The sequence below is a fragment of the Prionailurus bengalensis genome, chromosome D4 (assembly GCF_016509475.1).
Source record: "Prionailurus bengalensis isolate Pbe53 chromosome D4, Fcat_Pben_1.1_paternal_pri, whole genome shotgun sequence".
NCBI classification, from domain to species: domain Eukaryota; kingdom Metazoa; phylum Chordata; class Mammalia; order Carnivora; family Felidae; genus Prionailurus; species Prionailurus bengalensis.
The window spans coordinates 18,715,605-18,741,469 of NC_057359.1; the positions used below are offsets into that span (position 1 = coordinate 18,715,605).

A 25,865-nucleotide genomic window follows, 5' to 3' on the forward strand; every position below is an offset into this window, starting at 1 on the left:
GTGTGTGTGTGTGTGTGTGTGTATGTAGTTTTATGCGATTTTATTTGACCACTGACACAATCAAGATACATAAGTGCTCCGTAAACACAGGGCTCCTCCCTGGAAACCATTTGTAGCCACACCTGTCCCTCCATCCCATACTAACCTTTGGCAACTGCTAATCTGCTTTCCATCTCTATAATTTTGTCCTTTCAAGAATATCTTGTAAATGGAATCAGCATAATGCCCTGAGATTTATCCAGATTGTTTATAGCATCAGTAGTGCATTCCTTTTTGTTGCTGAGTGGTATTCCACAGTGCGGATATACTACATACAATCTGTTTCCATTCATTTGTTGAAAGGCTTTTGAGTCGTTTCCGATTTTTGCCTATTATGAATTAAAGTTCTATGAACATTCTTGTACAAGATTTTGTGTGAGCAAAAATCTAGGATAAATGTCTGGAAATACAATTGCTGGTTCATGTGGTAGGTGTGTATTTAGTTTAGTTTTGTTTTAGAAATTGTCCAGAGCACAGCTATACCATTTCACATTCCCATAACTAATGCACATATATCCATTTTTTTCCACATCCTCACCAGCATTTGGTGTTACCACATTTTTTTTTTTTACCATTCTGGTTGATGTATAGTAATATATATGATTTATGTTTTTCATTTTCATTGCCCCAATAGCTGATAATATTGAACATATTTTAATGTGCTTATTTGCCATATTTATGTCTATTCATGTCTTTTGGCAATCTTTTGAAAGTTTACATGAATCTTTATATCAATTTGCCACCAGGGTTGAGAACTTGCTCACAAACTTCAGTTGGCTCTAATTTTGGGGGAGCAATTTCCCCAAAGAATTATAAAAGAATAGACAATATAATACCATTTCTGATACATCTCTCTCCACCAATTTAGAGGAACAAATTAAGTTTACATCTTCTTTTTTAATGTTCCAAGTGTATGACATACAGTTGAATGTAATGAAATTCAGTTTCCATGCTTCACAATCTCCAAAGCTGATTTGCTTTAGACTAAAAACATTTCAATTAGCATGGTAAGAAAAGTCTTATTATACTTCATTTGTAGTAATCTTACAATATTAATAGCTTTATTTTTGTTTTGGGGAAAAAAAAATCCATGCTTCCTGTAAAAAAAGACCTTGAAAGAACAGAGACAATACACACGACCAAAGTCTCACCATCTAAAGATAATCACTGTTAACAGTCGGTGGGCATACTTATACATTTCTTTCTGTGTGTGTGTGTGTATGTATGTGTGTATTTATATACATATATTCTCTGCACACTTAAAATATGATTATAATTTATATTATTGGTATGATGCTACTCTGTATCTTGTTTCTTACAAGCATATATTATTGAGTTCCACAGATGTGCATTATCATTTTTAAAGCCTGCATAGTAACCCATTGTGTGTGTGTGCACATGTGTCTGTGTGTATGTGTGTGTGTGTGTGTGTGTGTACACGTGTGCATGTGCATTTAACCAGCTTCCTTATTGATATTTAGCTTCTTTGAACTTTTAGCTGTTATAAATAATGCTTTAATGAATGTTCTTGTGGGGACAGCTTTTTAAATTTTTATGTTTTCTTAGAGTAAATCGCTAGAAGCAGGACTGTTGAGTCAAAAGTTATATATATGTATTTACATATGTGAATATGTACATATGATTATACATATGTAGCAAAAATATGTATATATCAGTTTGTAGATGTTTATAAACTGCCTTTTAATTTTTTTTAACGTTTATTTATTTTTGAGACAGAGAGAGACAGAGCATGAATGGCGGAGGGGCAGAGAGAGAGGGAGACAGAATCGGAAGCAGGCTCCAGGCTCTGAGTCATCAGCCCAGAGCCGACGCGGGGCTCGAACCCATGGACCGCAAGACCGTGACCTGAGCTGAAGTCGGATGCTTAACCGACTGAGCCACCCAGGTGTCCCTATAAACTGCCTTTTAGAAAGATTGTATTGATTTACATTTTTAGCTACACTGCCTGAGTAAGGCTCTTGTAAATTTCTCAACCTTTTACTTATATCTCCTTTCCAACAAATTTCTGTTTTCTTTTTTTTTTTTTTAAGGCTTTGGAAAACATAAGTTGAAATAATTCTTAATTGTAATTTTTTAAATTAAAAAAAAATTTATTCATATTTGAAAGACAGAGAATGAGCAGAGGAGAGGCAGAGAGAGAGAGGGAGACACAGAATCCGAAGCAGGCTCCAGGCTCTGAGCTGTCAGCACAGCTTGACTGAGCCACCTAGGCACCCAAAATTGTTTATAATTTTTAAACAATTATCTGAGGTGGGAGCTCAGGGCTTTTTGAGGCTAACTCCGTAAAAGCTTTCCTGTGAAATGACCATCTTGTAGAACTGTTCCTCCAGGAACAGAATGTGTTTGGGAATGTAGTCTGCTTCAATGGCTTTGTTATCTGGCCACCTAGCATGCTACCGCAATGCTAACCTTGCTTGGGGAATGAGGTCAGGACAAACAGTACACAAATGATATTTACTTGCGGACAGAGGAATTAATGACAAGGAAAAAATGTCCAAGATAACTACCAGCATGCCAAACTTCAAAGACGGAAAGCTGTGGCATGTAAACTAAGCATAAAAGAGCAAATCCTACTTGCAAAGTTAGGGATTTATTGTAAAGTTGGATGATATTGCAGTTAGGGTTCACTCAAAAACATTTTTTAAAATATGATCAAACAATGAAGTATAGCATTTTAATTATGATCTGGAGAAGAAAAACACTTTACACTATTTCCAAATTTGAAACTTGGAACATTTTTTTTTTTGGTAGTCGTTGGACTTATTTTTCAAGGTCCAGCAGATATTTGGTTTAATGATTTAGTGAGTGTACTTATCTTTTACATGATGACATTACTGTATTTTTGCTTATAAGCTTCCTCAAATGGATTAAGGAACAAGAGGACTGACTGCAAAATGTACCTTTTAATTAGGAAATGCATGTTCATGATACAGCACCTAACACTAGATAAGACTTGAGTTACACTATGCATCTTCTTACATGTTTCTAACACTTTCTGGGCAGAATTTCTTTCATTGCTCTCTTTGGCAATGAAATGCTTATAGTTCCAAATTTTCAGCAGCACACTCCCCCTTCATCCAATTCCACAGGCTTTTCCTGGATTATAGAAGTGTTTCCTGGATTATAGCATGAAGTGTTTGCAAGCTATTTAAGATGTATTTTTGGACAGAGTTCTGGAGTTCCTGTGCTTTAAATTTATGGTGCTAGATTTAATAGCAGAATTTGTAGCTACTGTCTATCTGGCTTCCTCTAAATAATGCTACAGTAGCAAAATACCTCATTATGGCTTTTCCCTTTTCTGGGCATTTAGGCCTCTTATCAGTTTCCTTCCTTATAAGTTTACTTATACAAGTATTCTGAAGTATATTTCCAATGTTGTTAGTCAAATGCAAGGGGTTCAGGTGGGGTGGCAGAGCAGAGTCAGTCACAAATGCCAGGTTCCAGCTCTGTTCCTGCAGAACATTAGTTACATCACCTTGGATCAATCCCTAATATCTTTGCTTCATTATTGTTAAGATTAAGAGATTCAATTGGTGACTATATAATAAAGACCCTTCAAATATGAAATTTTCTGAAAATAATTTATGAACTCATGTAAAATAAGATTTTACAGTTTTTTTTTTTTTTTTTTTTGCCAGGCATTCTACTTGCAAAGGCAAACCTTAACCTTAAAAAAAATTGGGTGACTATGTACAAAAAGTTACTAAAATGGTACAGGAATTAAGTGAAAGTCGTCAGAGGCATTATTTATTTGTGAAACTGTTACCCTTAAAAATTGCCAGTTATTTTACCAGCAAAAGATGGGTTTATTTGGGAACAGTAGAGGATTGCAAATGGGACAAGCAAGCTACCGCAAAACCAAAACCCTAGGCAAGACCACAAACAAAAGCCAGGGGGCATTATCTTATGACTTCCGGTTTGAACAAACGTCAGTTGGAGAGAAGAGTTCAGGGTGATGATAAAATACCCCTTATCAGCTGAGGGGTAGTTGATTTCCTGCCGGAGATGCAACGTCCCTCTTCCCTGGTTGGGGGCCTGTAATTGATGATTCTTTCCTGTTGAGATTCTTCTGTTAGGCTTATAATTGAGAATTCTTCCTGTAATTGACATTGAGTGCTAAGGCTCCCTAGCCTCTCTTAGCGTTGCTAGTCCACTTTAGCGAGGTTTCCCTTTCATGTTCAGGACGCAAAGAGAAAAAGTTCCAAGTTCACTCCTACATCTTAACCCCTTAGGAGGGTGGTGATTATAGTTCTCCAAACTTCACATCCGGCGTCTCTGTGACCTCAGGCATTTGACTGTATTTCTTATAAAAGACCAAATGGGGGCGGGATGGGGATGAAAGAAGAGTCCTCATTTTTTATTTAGTTAGGGTCATTCGGTAAGGCTCAAGGGGTGAGTCTAGGTCTCACAGTATTTCTTAGAGGGCGCTCCGCAGTTTCTGAACTGGTTGACTCTGAATCCCAAAGGACTCTAGGTGATGAAAGGAGGATCCCTGTAAATAACTTGACCAAAAAAAAGAGTGCCAAGTCAGATGCAGGGAAGGGGGGGCGTGGCATTCCAGCACCGAGTTTACTCTTCACTGCCCTTCTACTTTCTGGCACTATTTGCAGCAAGGGATGTTAAGTCACCCTTAGAGCGTCGTGGCCTTGCCCTCCGAGCAGGGGGCGGGGCAGTTACACGCGTCCAGACACAGGCTGGCCGGACGCAGGAACCTGTAATAATGTGGGAGAGCTCCTTGGGACCTTTCCTTACGACGCCTCCAGCCTGACCGCGAGAGTGCTGGAATCTGCCCACACCTTGGTTAGGTGCAGGTCCTACCGGTCCGCGAGTGGGGTCGTCTCCACTGTAGGGAGAGGGGCGTTCCCTGCTAGGTGTAACCGCCGCGCCCCACCCCGCCCCCCGCCGCTGGGCCGGCCGCGGGGTCGGCCGGCGAGGGCGGGGTCGGGAACAAACTGGCAGCTGCCTCTGCTCATCCTGTTGCCAGGCGACGGGGAGAGGCGGGGCCAACATGTAAAAGGAGGCGGGTTCTGCAAGGAAACGGCAGGCGTCAGAGAGGCGGTCGCGCAGCCGCCCTTGCTCTTCTCTAGCAGGCGTGCCCGGGTCGGCGCCGCGCTCCGCCCCCGCCCTGGAGTCCGCTCTGCGCACGCGCGGAGCGAGCAGCCGCCTCCGCCCCTCGCAGGGCTCGCGGCGGGGCTGTGCGTCCGGCAGTGGGGCAGCTCTAGTGGGAGCCGCCCGGGAGCCGGTGAACCGAGCGGTCTCGGGCGGCCAGGCGCTGGACAAAGGAGTGCGGTGGGCGGCTGCCGTGTCCACCGCGGCTGAGGAAAATGGTGTTCGAGTCGGTGGTCGTGGATGTGTTGAACCGGTTCTTGGGGGACTATGTGGTGAACCTGGACACGTCCCAGCTCACTCTGGGCATCTGGGGAGGTAACGAGACCGCCGCCGCCCCCTCAATCTCGTTTTCCTCCCGGCCTTTGGTTTTCGGAGCCTCGGGCCCCTCGCTCGCTCGGCACCACCACCTGCCGCCGCCCTCCTCGGGGTTAAATTACGTAAAGCCAGGCGGCGGTTCCAGGGCCTCTGCCCGCAAGTTGTTTGTATTCTGGCAGGAGGGGGTTGGGGTCGGGGTGCGGGCTGTAACGTCCCCCTTTTCCGAGCCTGGCGGTTGAGGGGGCCCGCGGTGGATTCCGAGGGTGCGGGAGACCGATTGCTCCCAGGCGCCCTTTTCTGCCCGTCGCCCCGCGCCGTCGAGCTTCAGCTGCGCGGGTCGTGGGGGTGTGTGGGGGGGTCACAAGACGCCCGGGGGGCTTGTTCCCATCCCTGTCATTTTGTACCCCCGCGGGTTGTGGCGAAGGCTCGGGAGAGCGCACGGAGAGTCGCACGTTGTCTCGCACGTGCAAGCAAGGCGCTGCGACCGAAGACGCCCTCTTCCTTCCCCAGCTCGGGCGTGTGGCTAACCCGCGGTGTCTTCTCGGCCCCGGTTCCTGGCCACCCCACCTGCGTTCCCGGTTGCTGGCTTGGCTCCTGCCGGTAACAGAAAGCGAAACTCCTGGGCGCGATTAACTCAAATGGTTGGTCAGGTGTTTCCAGTTCACAGCCTGACCCGGGAGTTAGGAGGAGGACAGAAGCCTTACTTTGTATCCACTTACTCTGGTGCGCTGCCTTATTTGGAGCCTCCTTTTTACTGCTGCCATCTGTTTTTGTATTATCCCCTTTTTAAACATCCGTTGTAAGTTAGATTGCTTTTCCGTAGCAAGTGAATCTCTTGGGCCAAAGTTAGGGCTTTTTTTTTTTTTTAATCGTTAATATGCACACACTTTCAGCCTCCTTCTAAGACATTTATCTTGAGTTTTCTCCTTTATGAAAGGGTGTGAGTAGGTAATTATTTTGGTGGCGAGAACCTTGTTAGGGCTGTTGGTGTCTGGTACCACGGGTAGAGCCAGCCTCCGCGGAGAAGGGACGTGAGCGCTAGCTCGGCATCTCCGGGTAGTATTGGAGACGTGAAGACTGTTGAATTTGTTCTTCTCATTTGCCGAGTGAAAATCATACGATCTGCCTTCACCCACTTCAGAAGGGAAGCCTTGCAAACATTTTGTGGTGTGTTTTGAATTGTAGTGGAGGGTTGCCGTAGAGGTTTGTGGAGGTGTGTGTCGAGTGTGATTTATGGATGAATTTGTTTAAAATTTAGGTGCGGTAAAATTGACTCGCGATGTCAAAGTTGTGCCTTTCTTGACAGACGCAGTGTTAAGGAATGTATCCACTGCCACAATCGTGATACCAAAAAGTTCCATCAGGACACCGAAGTTCCCCCTGCTGCCCCTTTTCAGTCCACCCTTCCCAGCCTCCATTTCTCCTGGCAGCCACTGATCTGTTTCCATCCCTACAGTTTTGTCTTTGCCTGAGTGCCATATAAATGGAATTATGTGGTAGATAGCTTTTGGGGTCTTCTGTTTTTACTGAATTTCACTCCTTCCACTTTTTACACAAAATGGATTTGAGAGAGCCGTCCGTGTGTTGCATGCACCAGTATTTCATTCCTGTATTTTTGAGCAGTAGTTGATTGTAGGAATGTGTTGCAAATGTTTATGTTTGCTGGTTTCCCTTTCTAGCCATTAGGAATAGAGCTGCTAATAAACATGCGTGTACGGGTTTTTGTGTGAACATAAATTTTTATTTCCCTTGGGTTACTACCGAAGAGCGCAATTGTTGTGAGGCCTTATGGTAAGTTAATATTTAATTTACGTGAAACTAAGCCGCTTTTCAAAGTGCCTGTGCCATTTTGCAATCTCACCAGCAGTGTAGTGTAGCACTGACTGCTCAACGCTTAGTGACTTTACACCCTCACTAGCACTTAGCATTGACATTTCAGAAACTTTTTTTTTTAGCCATTTTACTAGGTATATAGTGCTGAAGTATGGTGGTTTTAATTTGCATATCTAGTGATTAAAGATGTTGAGCATCTTCTCATGTTCTTTGCTGTCTGTGTGGTTTCACTGGTGAAGTGTTCAAATCTTTGGCTCCTTTTCAATTGGCTTTTTTTTCCTTTTTTATTGAGATTCACTGTACCCATTAAAGTGGCATTTTAAAAATGGTATTTTGAAATGCCATTTAAAAAATGTTGTTAATGTAGCTGACACACAATGTTAAATTGGTTTTAGGTATACAACAGTGATTCAACAATTCTAAAGGTTATGTAATGCTCACCATGATAAGTGTTACCATCTGTCACCTTTCCATATTATTAAAGTATTATTTGGTTTTATTTTTTATTTTTTATTTTTTTAAGTAGGCTCCATGCCCAACATGGGGCTGGAACTCATGACCGTCAGATGAAGAGTCACATGCTCTACCGAATGAGCTAGCCAGGTGCTTCCATTATTACAGTATTATTAACTGCATTTCCTATGCTTTACTTTTCATCTTAAATTTACCCTTTTAAGATGTACAATTGAGTGTTTTTTAGTATAGCCACAAAATCGTGCCACTGTCGACACTAATTCCAGAACTTTTTCAACACCCCCAAAATAAGCCTCATGCCCATTAGCAATCACTCTCAAATTCTGTCCCGAACTTCCTGACCTCAACTCCAGCAGCTTCTGATTTCCTTTATGTTTTCTATGGAGTCACCAATTCTGGACATTTCACTTAAATGTAATCCTGCGACATACATGGCTTTTTGTTTCTGGCCTTTTTCACATAACTTTATATTTTCAAGCGTCATCTTGTAGGATGTATCATTTTATTTCTTTTTATGACTGAATAATATTCCATTATATGGGTGTGTCACATTTTGTTTATTCATTGATCAGTTGATAGACATATAAATTATTCTTTTTGGTTTTTATGAGTAATGCTGTGAGCCTTCAGTTGCAAGTTTTTTTGTGGGCATATGTTCTAAATTTTCTCAAGTATATGCCTAGGACTGGAATTGCTGAGTCATAGGGTAACTCAGACTTTTTATAGTACTGTTGAACTCTTCTCCAAAGTATTTTCTTATTGTTAAGTGTTGAGAGTTCTTTACATGTTACATATATGAATCTTTTGTCAGAAAGAAAATCTGAAAATGTATTCTCCCAGTCTCTTCCAAGTCTGTCTTTTGCAAAGCAAAGTTTTAAAATTTTATCAAGTCCACTTCAGAAACTTTTCATGAGTCATGCTTTTGATGTATCTATGAAATCTTAGCCTTCCCTGAAATCACAAAGATTTTCTCCTATGTTTTCTTATACAAGATTTATAATTTTATATTTTATGTTTAGATTTCGGATCCATTTTTGTAAAAGTTGTCAAGGTTGAAGGTTGACATTCATTTGTTGGCATGTGGATGCAAATGTTCAATTGTACCATCTGCTGAAAAAATCCTTTCTTCATAGAATTATTTTTGCACTTTTGTAAAAAAAAAAATTAGACTTTATATTGCGTGGGTTTATTTTTGCATTGTCATCTGTTTGAATAATAGGTGTGTCCATCCTTTGACCAATACCACTCTTGTCTTGATAACTCTAGCTAATAGTCATGAAATCAGGTAGTGTGATTCTTCTAACTTTGGTGTTAACAAAAATTTTAAAACAACATATCAGTGTTTTATATATAGAAGTTGGTTATATTTTGATAAGCAGAGCTTTATTTTACTTTTTAGGGAACTCATGCAAATGGGGAGAGAGGCAGAATCTTTTTTTTTTTTTAATGTTTATTTTTTGAGAGATAGAGTATGAGCAGGGAAGGGGCAGAGAGAGGGAGATACAGGATCTGATCATGTAGGGCTCAAACCCACAAACTGAGATCATGCCTTGAGACCAAGTTGGTTGCTTAACCTACTGAAATGCCAAGGCGCCTTGGTAGACGGAATCAGAATCTTAAGCAGGCTTCATGCACAGTTCAGAGGGTGATGCAGGGCATGGTTCCAGGTTCATGACCGGACCTCACATCAAGAGTCCGGTGCTCAACTGTCTGAGCTACCCAGGTGCCCTAGGGAAACTTTAAGAGCTTTTTGTTAAATTCTCCAAGGATTGATTGATTGTTTATTTATTTATTTAAATTGTTTGTAATGTTTATTTTTGAGAGAGAGCATGAGAGGGAGAGGAGCAGAGAGATGGAGACACAGAATCTGAAGCAGGCTCTGAGCTGTCACCGCAGAGCCTGACTGAGCCACCCAGGTGCTCCTCCCTCCTTTGAGAATTTAAAAAGCAGTAATTTTAATAAACTTTCAAAAAGTTATTTGAAAATTTCAATAATAGAAACTAGATGCATAGGAAAATTGTTAAGGTTATGGAGTTAATATTTTATGGTCTAATGTCAGAGGACGTTTGGTTTTAAATGTATGCTTTTGCTGGGTGTGTGTAATAATCCAGCTAATTGCACTCTTAGCCTATTAATAGTGTTAGTGTTCAGGAATTAGATGGATGATTTCAAACCTAATAATGGGTAGTGCTTTGAAAATGTTTCTGAGGTAATTTTTTTTGGAAATGAGAATCCATTTTTCCTTAGAAACTTGGTTATACATGAATGAAGAGTTTCCAAAAACGTATTTAATTATAATGTAGCAGAATAGTGCTACTATACTGGGCCCTACAGGAAGCAGACTGAGTGCTGGAAGCATCTGTTTTATGAAGGAGAAAGAGGAATTGAGCTTTATCTCACACTCCTGATGAATTTTGATGTTGATAAAGTACTTTTTATGCGCCGCTATTAATCCTCCACCGTTTTGTATGTCATTTACTTAGGTAGGTGGTAGTACTTCATTGATTGATCTGACGTTAATCTCCCACCATTTCTTTTTTTTTCTCTTTTTAAAAAACATTTTTTAAAATGGTTATTTATTTTTGAGAGAGACAGAGACAGAATGCTAGTGGGTTAGGGGCAGAGAGAGAGGGAGACACAGAATCGGAAGCAGGGTCCAGGCTCTGAGCCGTCAGCACAGAGCCCGACACGGGGCTCGAACTCAGGAGCCGGTGAGATGATGACCTGAGCCGAAGTCGGATGCTCAACCGACTGAGCCACCCAGGCACCCCAATCTCCCATCTTTCCTTTTTTTTTAAAAAATTTTTTTTAACGTTTATTTATTTTTGAGACAGAGAGAGAGCATGAACAGGGGAGGGTCAGCGAGAGGGAGACACAGAATCTGAAACAGGCTCCAGGCTCTGAGCGGTCAGCACAGAGCCTGACGCAGGGCTCGAACTCACGGACCGCGAAGTCATGACCTGAGCCAAAGTCGGCCGCTTAAACGACTGAGCCACCCAGGCGCCCCATCTCCCACCTTTTCTAAGCTGGCATTTCGTGTTACCTTCAAGAGCTAGGCTGCATCAGAATCAGCCATATGTGTTCCTTAGACATACAGATTTCTGAACTGCTTTCCAGACTTAATAATTCTTTTATCTGGAGTAGGACACCGAAATCTTTTTCTTTTTTGTTTTGTTTTTTTTTTAAACGTCATGGGATTGTCATGTACAACTAGGTGCATTTTAAGAGCACTTTAGGGCGCCTGTGTGGCTCAGTCGGTTAAGCGTCCCACTTTGGCTGGGGTCATGATCTCGCAGTCCATGAGTTCGAGCCCCGCGTCGGGCTCTGTGCTGACCGCTCAGAGCCTGGAGCCTGTTTCAGATTCTGTGTCTCCCCCTCTCTCTGACCCTCCCCCGTTCATGCTGTGTCGCTCTCTGTCTCAAAAATAAATAAACGTTAAAAAAAAAAAAAAAAAGCACTTTGAGGGCAAATGTATTAGAAACTCAAGAGGCAGAAGCAGTAATAAAGATGGCTTATGATAGAACTCTTTCTTGTTTTCTCTAAAATAGTACTCAAATTTTGCAGGTTTTTTTTTTTTTTTTGGTGGTGGTTGTTATGCCTGATAATGTTATGTAACGTTAGAAACTGATTTCTTTTTTTTAAAAACTAACTTGGATATTTTATTTTTGAAATGTTACTTTCTCAGTTTTCTCTTTATAACAGAGTTTAATGGTCAGTGGCCACTTACTACATGTCCCCAGTATACTATTTGCTCTGTAGGATGATGAAGATTCAGGGCACAATTCCTGATATGAAGGAGTCATTCTTTTATGAAAGGAATATATTGGGAGTGCTGAACAGATGTTTGTTGAGATCTAGTGGTAATTACCAATTATAATTCCTTAAATACTATTTTTATCTTTACATTCTGAGAAACTTTTATAGAATGTTAGAGCTGAAAGGGAACGTTTAATATGAAAAGTGTTAAATACAGAATTAAAAGATTTTGCAGTCTACATCCATATTCCTGTAATCTAGATGGTACCACAAATTATGTATTAACAGCTTTATTGAAACATAACTGACATAGTAAAAGCACATATTTAAAGTCTATAGTTTGGTAAAATTTGACACGTATGCACTTGGGAAATAGTCATCATGATCAAGATGACGAAATATCCATCACACTCGAAAGTTTTTTTGGCCATCTCCAGAGGCATCCAATATTCTGATTTTTTTTTTTTTTCCTACCATACATACCTATACCTCTATTTCTGGCTTGCTGAATGTGGTTTTTTTTCCTCCAAGAATGTGTGTTGGGTTTTGTAAACTGGTTTTTCTCTATGGATATGATCATAGGGTGTCTCTTCTTCAGCCTGTTGATGTAATGGATTATATTAATTGATTTTTGAATGTTGAATGAGTCTTTCATACCTGGAATAAATTCCACCTGGTCTTGGTATATAATTATTCTTACACATTGTTGGATTTAATTTGGTACTTTGCTGATTTTTGCATCTGTGTTCATGAGAGATAGTGGTCTGTAGCTTTTTTTCTTGTAATGTGTTTATCTGGTTTTGGTATTAGGGTAATGCTGAACTCATAAAGTGAGTTAGGAAGTGTTCCCTCTGCTTCTGTTTGCTAGAGGAGATTTCGTTGGGGCTTGGTATCATTTTTTCCTTAAATGTTTGGTTTAGAAAGTTAGTGAAACCATCTGGGCGTTATGCTTTCAGTTTTGAAAGATTATTAAGTATTGAATCAATGTCTTTAATAGATACAGGCCTATTTTGGTATCTTTTTTATCATGTGTGAGTTTTGCTAGAATATATCTTTTGAGGGATTGTTACAAGTTTTGTGAGCAGGTTTGCGTTCCTGTATTATCCTTTTACTGTCCATAGAATGAGTAATGGTGGCCCTTCCTTTCATTTGTGATACTAGTAATTTGTGTCTTTTCTTTCATAGTTAACTTGGCTAGAGTGTTATCAATTTTGTTGATCTTTTCAGAGAACCATCTTTTGGTTTCATTAGTTTTTCTCTGGATTTTTCTGTATTGAATTTCATTGATTTCTGCTCTAATTCTTCTTTTCTTCTGCTTACTTAGGATTTCATTTGGTCTTCTTTTCCTAGATTCCTAAGGTGGAAGCCAGAGTATTGATTTTAGATCTTTCTTCTTTTCTAATATATGCCTTCAGTGATGTAAATTTCTGAGCCCTCCTTTTGCTGCATGTCAAATTTTGAGAGCTGTATTTTCATTTGATTCAAGATACTTTTCAGTTTCTTTTGAGACTTCTTTGACTTCTGTGTTATTTTAAATTAGTATTTGCCAAATCTGCAGGTATTTTGGGAGTTTCTACCTTTTTTTTTTTTTTTTTTTGTGACCGATTTCTAGTTTAAGTCCATTGTTGTCTGAAAGCAAATTTTGTAAGACTTTTATTCCTTTAAATTTGTTAAGATATGTTTTATGGACCAGAGTTTGGATTATTGTGGTGAATGTTCTGTGTGAGCTTGAAAAGAATATGGGGCACCTGGGTGGCTCAGTTGGTTAAGCATCCGACTTAGGCTCAGGTCATGATCTCATGGCCCGTGAGTTTGAGCCCCGCTTCGGACTCTGTGCTGACAGCTCAGAACCTGGAGCCTGCTTCAGATTCTGTGTCTCCCCCTCTGTCTGCCCCTCCCTGCTCATGCTCTGTCTCTGTCTCAGAAATTTATAAACATTAAAAAAATTAAAAAAGAAAAGAATAGATATTCTGCTATTGTTGGAAGAAATGTTCTACAAATTTTAATTAGATCTCTTTGCTTTTAATTTGTTTATGCCTTTATGTCTAGAGTGGGTTTCTTGCAGATATCTTATTGTTAGGTTTTGTTTTTGTTATCCACTGTGTCGGGTTTTGTCTTTTCATTGGTATATTCAGACCATTTATATTTAAAGTGATTATTGATATAGTTGGGTTGATGGTTATCTATTTGTAACTCTTTTCTATTTCTTGTATGTATGTCTTTGCTTTTTAAAATCTTCCCCTCTTTTTTCTGCCTCTTCTGGTTTTAATTAAGCTTTTCTATGATTTCCTTTTTTTCCTCTCCTAATATATTAATTATACCAAATTTATTATTTACCACAGGCTTACCAAATTTATTATTTATTTTTCATTTGATTATTATTATTATTTTAGTGGATGCTTTGGGATTGCAATATGCATTTAAAACTAATCTAAGTCTGGAGCACCTGGGTGGCTCAGTCAGTTAAACATCCACCTCTTGATTTTGGCTCAGATCATGATCTTGTGGTTCGTGAGTTTGAGCCCTGCATCTGTCCCCAAGCTTATAGCATGGAGACTGCTTGAGATTCTTTCCCTCTCTCTTAAATCAATAAACAAACAGACAAAAAATGAAACTAATCAAAGTCCAATCAAATAAAGCTATATTGCTTCAGAGCTAGTGGAGGCACCTTATAGGATTATTGTACTCATTTGCTTTTGCCATTCATTTCACTTATCCATAAGCTGTATGTACCCAGTGCACTGTTGCTATTATTATTTTGAACAGTTTCCCATTAAGGAAAATAAAAGGCTTAATTTTACCTTTATTCCTTTTCTCATGCTCTTACAGATCTGAGTTTGTGACCTATATTTTCCTTCTCTGTGAAAACTTTTAACATTTCTTGCAAGGGAGGTCTGCCAAAAAATGCCATCAGGTTTTGTTTGCCTGAGAAACTATTTCTTTTGCATCTCCACCACTTAAAAATAATGTGGTAAAATACAACATAAAATCATCTTAATGATATTTTAATATCAGGTGTACAGTATATTGATTTAACAGTCCGGTACATTACTCAGTGTTCACCGTAAGCATAGCCACCATCTGTCATCAAACAACATTTTTGCAACATTATTGACTATATTCCCTTTGTTGTACTCTTCATCTCTGTGACTTACTTATTTTGTAACTGGAAGTTTGTACTTAATCACCTTCACCTATTTTGCCCATCCCCCCCCCCCCCCCCCCCCCCCCGACCTACCTCTCCTCAAGCAGCCATCAATTTGTTCTCTGTATTTAAGAGTCTTGGTTTTTTTTGTTTCACTGGTTTGTTTTTTAGATTCCACATGTAAGTGACATCATGGTATTTGTCTTTTTCTCACTTGTTTCACTTAGCATAATACCCTGTAGCTCCATCCGTATTGTTGCAAATGGTAAGGTCTCATTCTTTATTATGGCTGAGTAATATTCGTGTGTATGTGTGGGTGTAGGTGTGTGGGTGTGTGTATCCATTTATCTGATGGATGCTTGGTTGCTTCCATATGTTAGCTATTGTAAATAATGCTGCAGTAAACATAGAGCTGCATATTTTTTTTTTGAATTCGTGTTTTTGGGTAAATACTAGTGGAATTACTGGATCATATAGTATCTCTTTTTTAAATTTTTTGAGGAACCTCCATATTGTTTTCCATAGCAGCTGCACCAATTTACATTCCTACCTCCGGTGTATGAGGGTTCCTTTTCCTTCACATTCTCATCATCACTTGTTATTGTCTTTTTGATTCTAGCCTTTCTGACAGGTGGGAGGTGATATCTCGTGGTTTTGATTTGCATTTCTCTGATGATGAGTGATGAGCATCTTTTCATGTGTCTGTTGGTCATCTGTATGTCTTCTTTGGAAAAAAAAGTCTCTTCAGGTCTTTTGCCATTTTAAATCAGATTAGTATTAGTGTTTTTGCTGTTGGGTTGTAGAAGTTCTTCATAAAATTTGGATATTAACCAAACTTTGGATATTATCCAAAGGGATATTAACCCTTTATTGGATATATCCTTTGAAAATATCTTTTCCAATTCAGTAGGTTGCGTTTTTGTTTTGTCGATGGTTTCCTTTGCTGTGGAAAAGCTTTTTATTTTGGTGTGGTCCCGATATTTATTTTTGCTTTTGTTTTCCTTGCCTTAGGACACAGATCTAGAAAAATTTTTCTGTGGTGATGTCAAAGAAAATACAGTCTGTGGTTTCTTCAGGAGTTTTATGGTTTCAGGTTGCACATTTAGGTCTTTAATCTACTTTTGAGTTATTTTTATGCTGCAATAAAGTGGTCCAGTTTCATTCTTTTACAGTAGCTGTCCAGTTTTCCTAGTACAATCTGTTGAAGAGGTTGTCTTCTCTCCATTGTATATTCCTGACTGTTTTGTCATAGATTAATTGACCATGTAAGTGTGGGTTTATTTCTGGGCTCTCTATTCTGTTCCATTGATCTATGTGTATATTTTTGTGTCAGTACCATGCTGTTGTGACTACTACGACTTGATAGTATATCTTGAAATCTGCAATAGTGATACCCCCAGCTTTGTTCTTTCTCAAGATTGCTTTGGCTATTCAGGCTTTTTTCTGGTTCCATACAAATGTTAGGATTATTTGTTTTAGTTCTTTGAAAACTGCTCTTAGTAATTTTATAGGGATTGTGTTGAACCTATAGATTGCTTTTTGTAGTGAGATTTTAATGATAGTCTTCTAATCCATTAGCATGGACTATTTTCCCATTTGTTGGTGTTTTCTTTCTTTCATCAGGGTTTTATAATTTTCAGAGTATCGGTCTTTCATCCTTTTGGTTGGGTGTATTCTTATGTACTTTATTATTTTTGGTGATTGTAAATGGAATTGTTAATTTTTCTTTCTGCTACTTCGTTATTACTGTATACTGTATAGAAATGCAGATTTCTGATCCTGCAACTTTACTGAATTCACTTATCAGTTCTAACTTTTTTTTTTTTTGTTAGTCTTTAGGGTTTTCTTTTTTAATTTTTTAAAATGTTTTTATTTATTTTTGAGACAGAGCACAAGTTGGGGAGGGTCAGAGAGAGGGAGACACAGAATCTGAAGCAGGCTCCAGGCTCTGAGCTGTCAGCACAGAGTCTGACGTGGGGCTTGAACTCACCGACTGTGAGATCATGACCTGAGCTGAAGTCGGATGCTCAACCGACTGAGCCACCCAGGCACCCCAGTCTTCAGGGTTTTCTATAGACAGTATCATGCCCTCTGCAAGTAGTGAAAGTTTTACTTCTTCCTTGCTAATGTGAATGCCTTTTATTTCTTTTTCTTGTCTTGAGTAGTAAGACTTCCAGTACTATGTTGAATAAAGGAGTGGAGATCCATGTTTTGTTCCTGGTTTTAGAGGAAAAGCTCTTAGTTTTTCGCTAGTTGAGTATGATGTTAGTTAGCTTGTAGGTTTTTGATATATGGCCATTATTATGTTGAGGTATATTCCCTCTAAATCTTTCATTGTTGATGGATATTGGATTTTGTCAACACATTTTTTTTCTACATTTACTGAGGTGATCCTTGGGCTTTTATCTCTTTTGTTAATGTGAGGTACCACACTGATTGATTTGTAAATATTAAACCACTCTTGCATCGGTGGAATAACTCGTGCTCAATTGTGGTCAGTGATTTTTTAAACTGATAAGAACAGATACTACACTTGATCTTAGCCAAAAGGCCGAGAAGCGATGGGGTCAGTGCTTTTTTTAAATGTATCATTGGATTTAGTTTGCTGATATTTTGTTGAGGATTTCTGTATCTGTGTTCATCAGTAATATTGGCTTGTGGTTTTCTTTTTTTGTAGTGTCTTTGTTTTTGGTATCAGGGTATTGCTGGCCTGGTAGAATGAATTTGGAAGTTTTCCTTTCTTTTTAAATTTTTGGAATAGTTGGAGAAGAATAGTATTAACTCTTGAGATGTTGAGTAGAATTCACCTTTGAAGCCATAAGCCATAGACTTTTGCTTTTTGGGAGTGTGATTACTGATTCAATTTCCTTACTCTAATCACTTTGTCCAAATTTTCTATTTACTTCTGATTTACTTTTGGAAGATTGTATGTTTTTAGGAATTAAAATTTTTTTTTAACGTTTATTTATTTTTGAGAGAGAGAGAGAGAGAGAGAGAGAGAGAGCGAGCGAGCGAGCATGAGTGGGGGAGGGGCAGAGAGAGAGGGAGACACAGAATGCGAAGCAGGCTCCAAGCTCTGAGCTGTCAGCACAGAGCCCAATGTGGGGCTCAAACTCACGAACCGTGAGATCATGACCTGAGCCGAAGTCGGACACTTAACCGACTGAGCCACCCAGGCATCCCTGTTTTTAGGAATTGAAAGAATGAAGTATGCCTATTTATTTATTTTTAAATGTTTATTCATTTTTGAGAGGAAAGAGCATGAGTGGGGGAGGCGCAGAGAGTGGGGGACGGAGGATCCAAAGTGGGCTCTGAGCTGACAGCAGTGAGCCTGATGTGGGGCTTGAACTCACTAACTGTGAGATTATGATCTGAATGGCAGTTGGATGTTCAACTGACTGAGCCACCTGAGTGCCCTGAGTATGCCTTTTATTTTTTTAATTTTTTAATGTTTAAAAATAATTTATTTTGAGAGAGCGCACACAAGCAGAGGAGGTGCAGAGAGAGAGAGAGAGAGAGAGAGAGAGAGAGAGAGAATCCAAGTGGGCTCCACACTGTCAGCGCAGAGCCTGATGGAGGGGCTCAGACTCAGGAACTGTGAAATCATGACCTGAGCTGAAACCAAGAGTCGGATGCTTAACTGAGCCATCTAGGAACCCCCCAAAGTATGTCTTTTTAAAATGAAAAATACTTTAATATTTTAATTTTACTCCTTAAATGTTTTTTTAGGAGCTGTGGCCTTGAAGAATCTTGAAATTAAAGAAAATGCTCTGGTAGGTTTTGAGTATAAAAAATTTGTAATGTCTGCATTTAACTGTATATAGACTTTTTGATTTACTTCATCATTTTAAATTATTCAAGCTTGTGAAAATTTTTAAAAGAGAATTTTTGCAAAATGTGTATTTTACAAAGTAGACTTTTAATCTCCTTTAAAAGCACACAGTATAATTTTCCCCATTTAAAAATGCTTCCAATTTTTTTCTTTCTATATGATTTTATTTTAAATGGTTAATTTATCTTTCCAGTTGTCTTCAAGTTTTAATACCATGGTAACGATTTTTTTTTTTTTTTTTACTATAGAATTCAGTGGTATTAATTACATTCATGATGCTATACAATCATTAAGCCCTATCTTTTTTTCTGTAACTTTTTCATTGGGTCAAAGGGAATCGTATAACAATTAAGAAGTAATGCCCTATTCCTCCTCTTTGTAGACCTTTCTAACCTTTAATCTACTTTCTGCTTCTATGAATTTGCTTGTTGTACCTCGTGAGTGAAATCCTGCCGTGTTTGTCATGCCGTGTTTGACACATTTCACTTAGCTAATTCCTCTGAGGTTTGTCTGTTGTTGTGTTTATCAGGCCAACATTTCATTTTGTGGCTGAGTAATATTCCAGCGTATCTTTATGCCACGTTTTGTTTATCCATTGATATCTTGATAGACACTTGAGTTGTTTCTGCCTTTTGGCTCTTGTGAATAATGCTGCTGTAACACTGGCATACACATGTCTGTTCAGTTCCCTCTTTTCAATCCCTGTGGGTAAATGCCTACCAGTTGAATTGCTGGATTTTATGGTAATTTTATGTTTAATGTTTTTAAGAATTGCCACTCCATTTTCCATACTAGTTGAGCCATCTTATATTCCTACTACCAATGCATATAGTGTCCACTTTCTCCACATCCTTGCTAACATTTACTTATCTTTTTAAATCTTTCTTTTTTTTTTTTCATTTTACCTTAAGTACAGTCTACTCCCCGAGGTGGGGCTGGAGCTCCCGACCCCAAGATCAGAGTCACATGCTCTACCAGCTGAGCCAGCTAGGCACTGTTTTTGGTTTTCTGATGATACCCCTCCTAATAGACATAAAGTGGAATCTCATTTTGGTTTCTCTTAGCATTTCCCTCATGACTAGTGAGGCTGAGCATTTTTTCATGTGCTTATTGGCCATTTGTATATGTTCTTTGGATATGTCTGTTGAAAATAGTTGCTGATTTTTTAGTCAAGTTTTTGTTTGCTTGTTTGAATTGCATTTCTTTATGTATTCTTGATATTTTCCCTTATCAGATACATGATTTGCAAAATTGACCCCCATTCTTTGTGTTGCCTTATGCCTCTGTTGATAGTGTCCTTTGATGCACTAAAGTTTTTAATCTTGGTGAAATTTAATCCATCTCTTTTTTTTTTTTTCTTTTGTTGTTTGTGTCTTTGGTGTGCTGTTCAAGAAATCATTGCCAAATCTAATGTCAAGAAGATTTTACCACATGTTTTCTTCTAAGGGTTTTGTAGTTTTAGTTCTTGTGTTTAGGTCTTATGTCCATTTTGAATTAATTTTTATATATGGTTATGAGGTAAGGGCTTAACTTCACTCTTTGGTGTGGATGTCCAGTGTTCTCAGCACCACTTACTGAAAAGGTTGCCCTTTTCCCCATTGGATGGGGAGAAATTCTTTTGAGGTTTTTTGCAAAGTGGAGTTTTAACCTCCCTGTAAGGACAAACTGATGATGATAAAATTTCCCACTTAATTTTCCCCTCAGACAATATAAAAGCAGTATGATTTTGGTAAGGGTAACTTAGGTCTTCTCTATTACTGCAGAACTTTCTCCCTATTTATTTAAAAATGATCAGTCTCCCTGAATGTTAAGGAGTTGAGAGTAATATGACAATTAAGTATTTACAAATTTAAATAAATGTTGATGGTAAAGAGAAGGTGCAAGTTAACTGAATCCCTTTAAGTAATTGTGGGAAGAAAAAAAATAGTCTTCTGTTTTGTTGGCCTGTATATATACTAATATGTTATATGTATATATATGTTTTGTAGAGTCAACTGGATGTACCATTTAAAGTTAAAGTTGGTCATATAGGTAAGCCGTGCTTATTATTTGAATGTCCTTGCTGGACTTGCAGTAAGAATGATATGCTTCGTGTCTCTTTAATGTGATATTGTTAATGTTTCTGAGCACTAATTGAAAATCATGTGTTTTCATCTGGGTAGAGCTTAGTAGTGTAACTTAAAGATACTGTGTGGTCCATGTATCCCTTGTTTAAAAACTATGAAATTATACATATACTAGGTGTTAAAAATGAGTTGAGAGCCAGTGTTAAATTCAATAGCATAACAGTCTCTGTTTCTTAGGTTTCTGACTAGTTATTGCTGTCTTCCAATCATGGATGTCTGGTGTAAGGAGTAGGGTCTGGATCATCCAGGCAACGTGACTCGGAATGAGTCAGAAACTTAGTTTCTGAGGTTGTTTGCATACCTGTGTCCTAGCAGCTGTCATTCTCTAATATTATTATTTTATTTTTTTCTACTAGACAATAAGTTTCTTAGTGTTTATTCTCACCACTTGGTACGATACCTGGCATATAGTAGGGACACAATTTGTTGAGTGAAGGAAGTACCCATTTCCAAATGAGTGTACGGCATTATAATCAGTTTTAAAGGAACGTATTTTCCCCTTGCTATTACTGGGTGTTGTTAATCTTATTGATCCTTCAGAGTTTGCTGCATTTAGCATGTGGAATTGCATATATAGTAAATATAAATATATGGATATTTTGAAAACAGTTGTATTTATGTGGAAGATTTTTGGAATTGTCTTTGTTTTATATTTTTGTGTATTACAAATTTTCTAGAAATCTGTACTTTTAGAAATGAGTATTTCTGGTAATGAGAGGAAAAGGTTTTTTTTTTTAAGATTTAATGGTGAAAGTGCTACATTATTAACTTTGTGTCTATTTCTTTGATTAATGCTATTTTGTCACTGTTGTCTGTTCTTTTATTTACTTTTTTGGATTATTAATATATGTGATACATGTGTGTTAGCAGTCTGATACATTTATAAATTGTATCAGATTTGTCGGAATTGTTATTTTTTCTAATGGGTTTATTTCATTCTGGTTATATTTTAGATGGTACACAAATTTGAAATGGTCACTGTCTCCTCTGATTTTTTTTTTTTAATGTTTATTCAGTTTTGAGAGAATGTGAGTGGGAGAGGGGCAGACAGAGAGGGGGACAGAGGATCTGTAGCAGGCTCTGCACTGACTGCACCAAGCCCGCTGTGGGGCTTGAACTCAGGAACTGTGAGATCATGACCTAAGCTGAAGTGGGACACTCAACCGGCTTAGTTACCCGGGTGACCCAGTCTTCTCTGATTTAAAACTTAGGAAGTCATCCCTGTTTTAGAAATCAGTTTATTTCTTTTTTCCCTGGATTGATGTTGTAATATGAAATCTTTTTCTCAGTTTGGGTTTTTTTTTAAATGTTTCATTTTATTTATTCATTTATGTTTAAAGTTTATTTTTTGAGAGAGAGAGTGAGCAAGCAGGGGAGGAGCAGAGAGACAGGGAGAGAGGGAATCATGAGTAGCCTCCACGAGGTCATTGTGGAGCTGGAGGGGGGACTGCAGCTCAAAATCTGTGAGAGATCATGACCTGAGCCGAAACCAAGAGTCGGATCCTTAACTGACTGAGCCACCCAGGTGTCCTAGTTTGGGTTTTTGTGTTTTTTTTAAACATGGAATTTTGGCCTTATGTAATGAGATAAATCTATGTAGATTTTTTTCCCCTTCTCCAGTTACCAGTTAATGCAGCCATCGTGTTATTAATTTTTCCCTTCCCAATCATGGCAACTATTTCTAAATCAATAGACTCCTGCTTTCTAAAATATTTAAAGTATTTTAAAACAATTAGGGAAACTTTTTAAATACACAAGACTAGAATCAGTAAAATGAATACCTTACATCATATTTTTTAGTTTAATATCCCTAGTGTTTTAAGGATATTTTGCTATTGGATTATAGTAAAACATTTTGAATGTTTGAATAGTTTGAATAATTTTCTAATCTTGTTCACAGTCTTTGATTATTATCATAGAAATCTGTGCGCACATACACTTAGGGTGATAATCATACATATTGTATATATATCATCTATATATATGAAAAATACATCTTCAATTTTATAATCTACCTTTTGACAGTATACTATGAATACTTATAGTGATTTGGAGTAAGAATTGGGGAAATCAGAGTTCCGATAATCAAGGATTGTTGGTTAATGGCAGAAGAGTATTGTTATGTTTGAGGCAGATTGCCATAAATAGAAACTTGTAAATTTTTAGAATAGCATTTAGATTTTCCAACAGTACTAATACACATAATTTCAGATGATCACAACAAAGGCGTATTGTTTTGGGTTGTAAAATAGCTTTCTGTGAAGTGACTCGGCTTGTTGTCTTGCCATCTCTTCTAATGCCTGACAGAAAATAGACTGGCAGCAAATGCAGGCTGAATGAATAATATTTTTTGTCCTTTTTAAAAAAAATTCACATAGGTAATCTTAATCTTACAATTCCATGGAAAAACCTGTATACTCAACCAGTTGAAGCTGTCCTGGAAGACATTTATTTACTCATAGTGCCTTCTTCTCGTAAGTCAAATTTTAAACATTATAACTTCAAGCACTTTTATTTGTGGATGGAAAAATCTTTATATCTCATAATGATATTCAAAATACTTTTGGTAAATATTTTCAGATATTTTTATGTTTGAATTAGCATTTGGGAATTCAAATTAAATTGGTTTTTACTCTAGACTTTTGCAGACTTTGTATTAGTGATTATTTTTCAAGGGTATGTTTTGGAATGAGTATACTTAAACTTAAGTAATTAACTATTCTTTTCTGTGCTTCCTGTAGAAATAAAATACGATCCTGTAAAAGAAGAAAAACAACTCTTGGAGGCAAAGCAATATGAACTTAAGCGAATAGAAGAAGCAAAACAAAAAGTAGCTGATCAAGGTAAAGGAAACAGTAAATAGGAATGGTAATAAGAAAAGGAGAGAAGACCTAAATATTTATCACATGGGAATATTATTTTTCTCTGGAGGCATTGAAATTATTTAACAAATATGAGATAATCTTATTACATGGGGAATTTTAATGTAGTTTGTCTATTTTTATGATGATTATAAAATTTTTACTTAAAGAAACTTACTGTTTGACAAATAATACACATAGCTTATAAGGCTAAGGTTAGTTTTTAGCTATAATAATTAATTTCATCAAGTATATTTTCTTAGTTTTGTAGCTTTTTAATTTTTAAAATTGTTATTAAAACATTTTTTTAATGTTTACTTATTTTTGAGAGAGAGAGACAGAGGGAGAGAGTGGGAAAGGGACAGAGCAAGAGGGAAACACAGAATCTGAAGCAGGTTCTGGGCTCTGAGCTGTCAGCACAGAGCCCAACGTGGGGCTCGAACTCAAAAACTGTGAGATCATGACCTCAGCCAAAGTCCAGTGCTTAACTGACTGAGCCAGCCAGGTGCCCACAAATTTTTATTTTGTAAAATGTTTATTTTTGAGAAAGAGAGTCAGAGAGGGGGAGAGAGAATCAAAGAGGGGGAGAGACAGAGGACCCAAAACAGTCTGTGTGCTGTCAGCACAGAACCTGATGCAGGGCTTGAACTCATGAACTGCAGGATCATGACCTGAGCTGAAGTCAGATGCTTAACTGACTAAGCCACCCAGCCACCCTAGTTTTCTAGCTTTTTTTTTTTTTTTCCCTAAATTCCCCTTATATCAGTTCTTAATCTTTTAGAGATACTTAGTTGTTTGATATAATTATGTTTTCCCAAATCTTTTTGGTTATCTTCTGGCTTCATATCCTTTCCTATTCAGCCTAAACCAAATAGTTCATTATTTCAACCCTTTCTTTTCTCAGTGGAAGAGCTGTCTCACAGAAATCGAATTCCTTTCCACTTGTGTGGTGGTGACTTTTGTATTTTTTGTATTCTGTTCTGTCTAGTAAAACTTTCTCTTTAGCCTATAAATACATTGTACCTGGTCTTATCTTCAAACACAAAATTATCTTCCTAACCTGGTTATCATTTGTCTTCTGTTCCTCTTTTGTTTAATAGCCAAGCATCTTAAAATGTATGTATACTTACACCACTATCCTTGCCTTGCATTTATTTAGTTATTTATTCATTTTTTTTTGATAAAAAATAAAACCCACTAGTAAACATTTTACCTTTTGACAAAGAGGTAAAAACGTTAAAGGAGATTTAATGCAAATTCTGGTGACACTTCTTGTAATAATATTTTCATACCCTGTGTAGTTGTTTATCTCTGTCCCCAGTCTTTTTTTATTCAAATATTTTTTTTATTATAGCACACATGTAACAAAGTTTACCATCTTAACCATTTTTAAGTGTACAGTTCGCTGGTATTAAATACATTTAGAATGTTGTACAACTCTTACTACCATCCATTTCATATCTCTTTTCTTCTTGTAAAATTGAAACTTTATAGCCATTAAACGACAATCCACCCATTCCACGCCCCTCAGTTAGAACCCCTGGTGACCACAACTGTACTTTCTTGTCTCTGAAATTTTGGCTACTCTGAGTACTTCATGTAAGTGGAATTATACAACGTGTCTTTTTCTAACTGGCTTATTTCACTTCACAGATTCTTCAAGATCTGTCCATGTTGTAGCCCGTGTCACAATTTCCCTTTTAAGGCTAAATAGTATTCCATTTTTTGTATATACCACACTTGCCTTGCCCATTCACCCATCTACGGACACTTGGGTCGTTTCTGTGCTTTAGCTGTCGTGAATAAAGCTGCTCTGAACATGGGAGCACAAGTATTCCTTTGAGACATTGTTTTCAATTCTTTCGGGTATATACACACAAGTGCAGTTGCTGGATCATAGGTAATTGTACTGTATTTTTGACTTTTTGAGGAATCACCATACTGTTTTCAACAGGGACTTGTACCATTCTGCATTTTCACCAACAATGCCCAAAGGTTTTGATTCCTTCACATCCTTGCCAACGCTTGTTTTATCTTTTCTTCATGGTAGCATCCTAATGGGGATGAAGTGGTATCTCATGTAGTTTTGATTTGCATTTCCCTGAAGATTAGTATTTTAGTGTCTTTTCATGTGCTTATTGGCCATTTGTATATCTTCTTTGGAGAAATGTCTATTTGAGTCTTCTGCCCATCTTTTAGTTGGGTTGTCTTTGGTTGTTGTTTGGTGCTACGAGTTCTTTATATATTCTCCATGTTAATCTTTCACTAAATACACGATTTGCAAATTTTCTCCCATTCTTTGTGTAACCATTCTGTTGATAGTGTCTTAATGCAAAAAATGTTTAAATTCCCAC

At 37.9% G+C, this 25,865-nt stretch overlaps 1 protein-coding gene and 1 pseudogene across 3 annotated transcripts in view; one reads left to right on the forward strand and one right to left on the reverse strand.

Moving 5' to 3' along the window:
* The first annotated feature begins 5,147 nt into the window (after positions 1-5,147).
* VPS13A (vacuolar protein sorting 13 homolog A) overlaps positions 5,148-25,865 on the forward strand; it is a 264,231-nt gene continuing 243,513 nt past the window's right edge. For all 3 annotated transcript variants that reach the window (XM_043565725.1, XM_043565727.1, XM_043565726.1), the window contains exons 1-5: positions 5,148-5,484; positions 18,422-18,465; positions 20,513-20,555; positions 23,029-23,124; positions 23,392-23,493. In XM_043565725.1, the coding sequence (XP_043421660.1) occupies positions 5,385-5,484; positions 18,422-18,465; positions 20,513-20,555; positions 23,029-23,124; positions 23,392-23,493 (385 nt within the window). In that variant the 5' untranslated portion in view covers positions 5,148-5,384. The remainder of the gene's footprint in view (positions 5,485-18,421; positions 18,466-20,512; positions 20,556-23,028; positions 23,125-23,391; positions 23,494-25,865) is intronic.
* Positions 17,112-17,255, reverse strand: LOC122475527 (annotated as a pseudogene).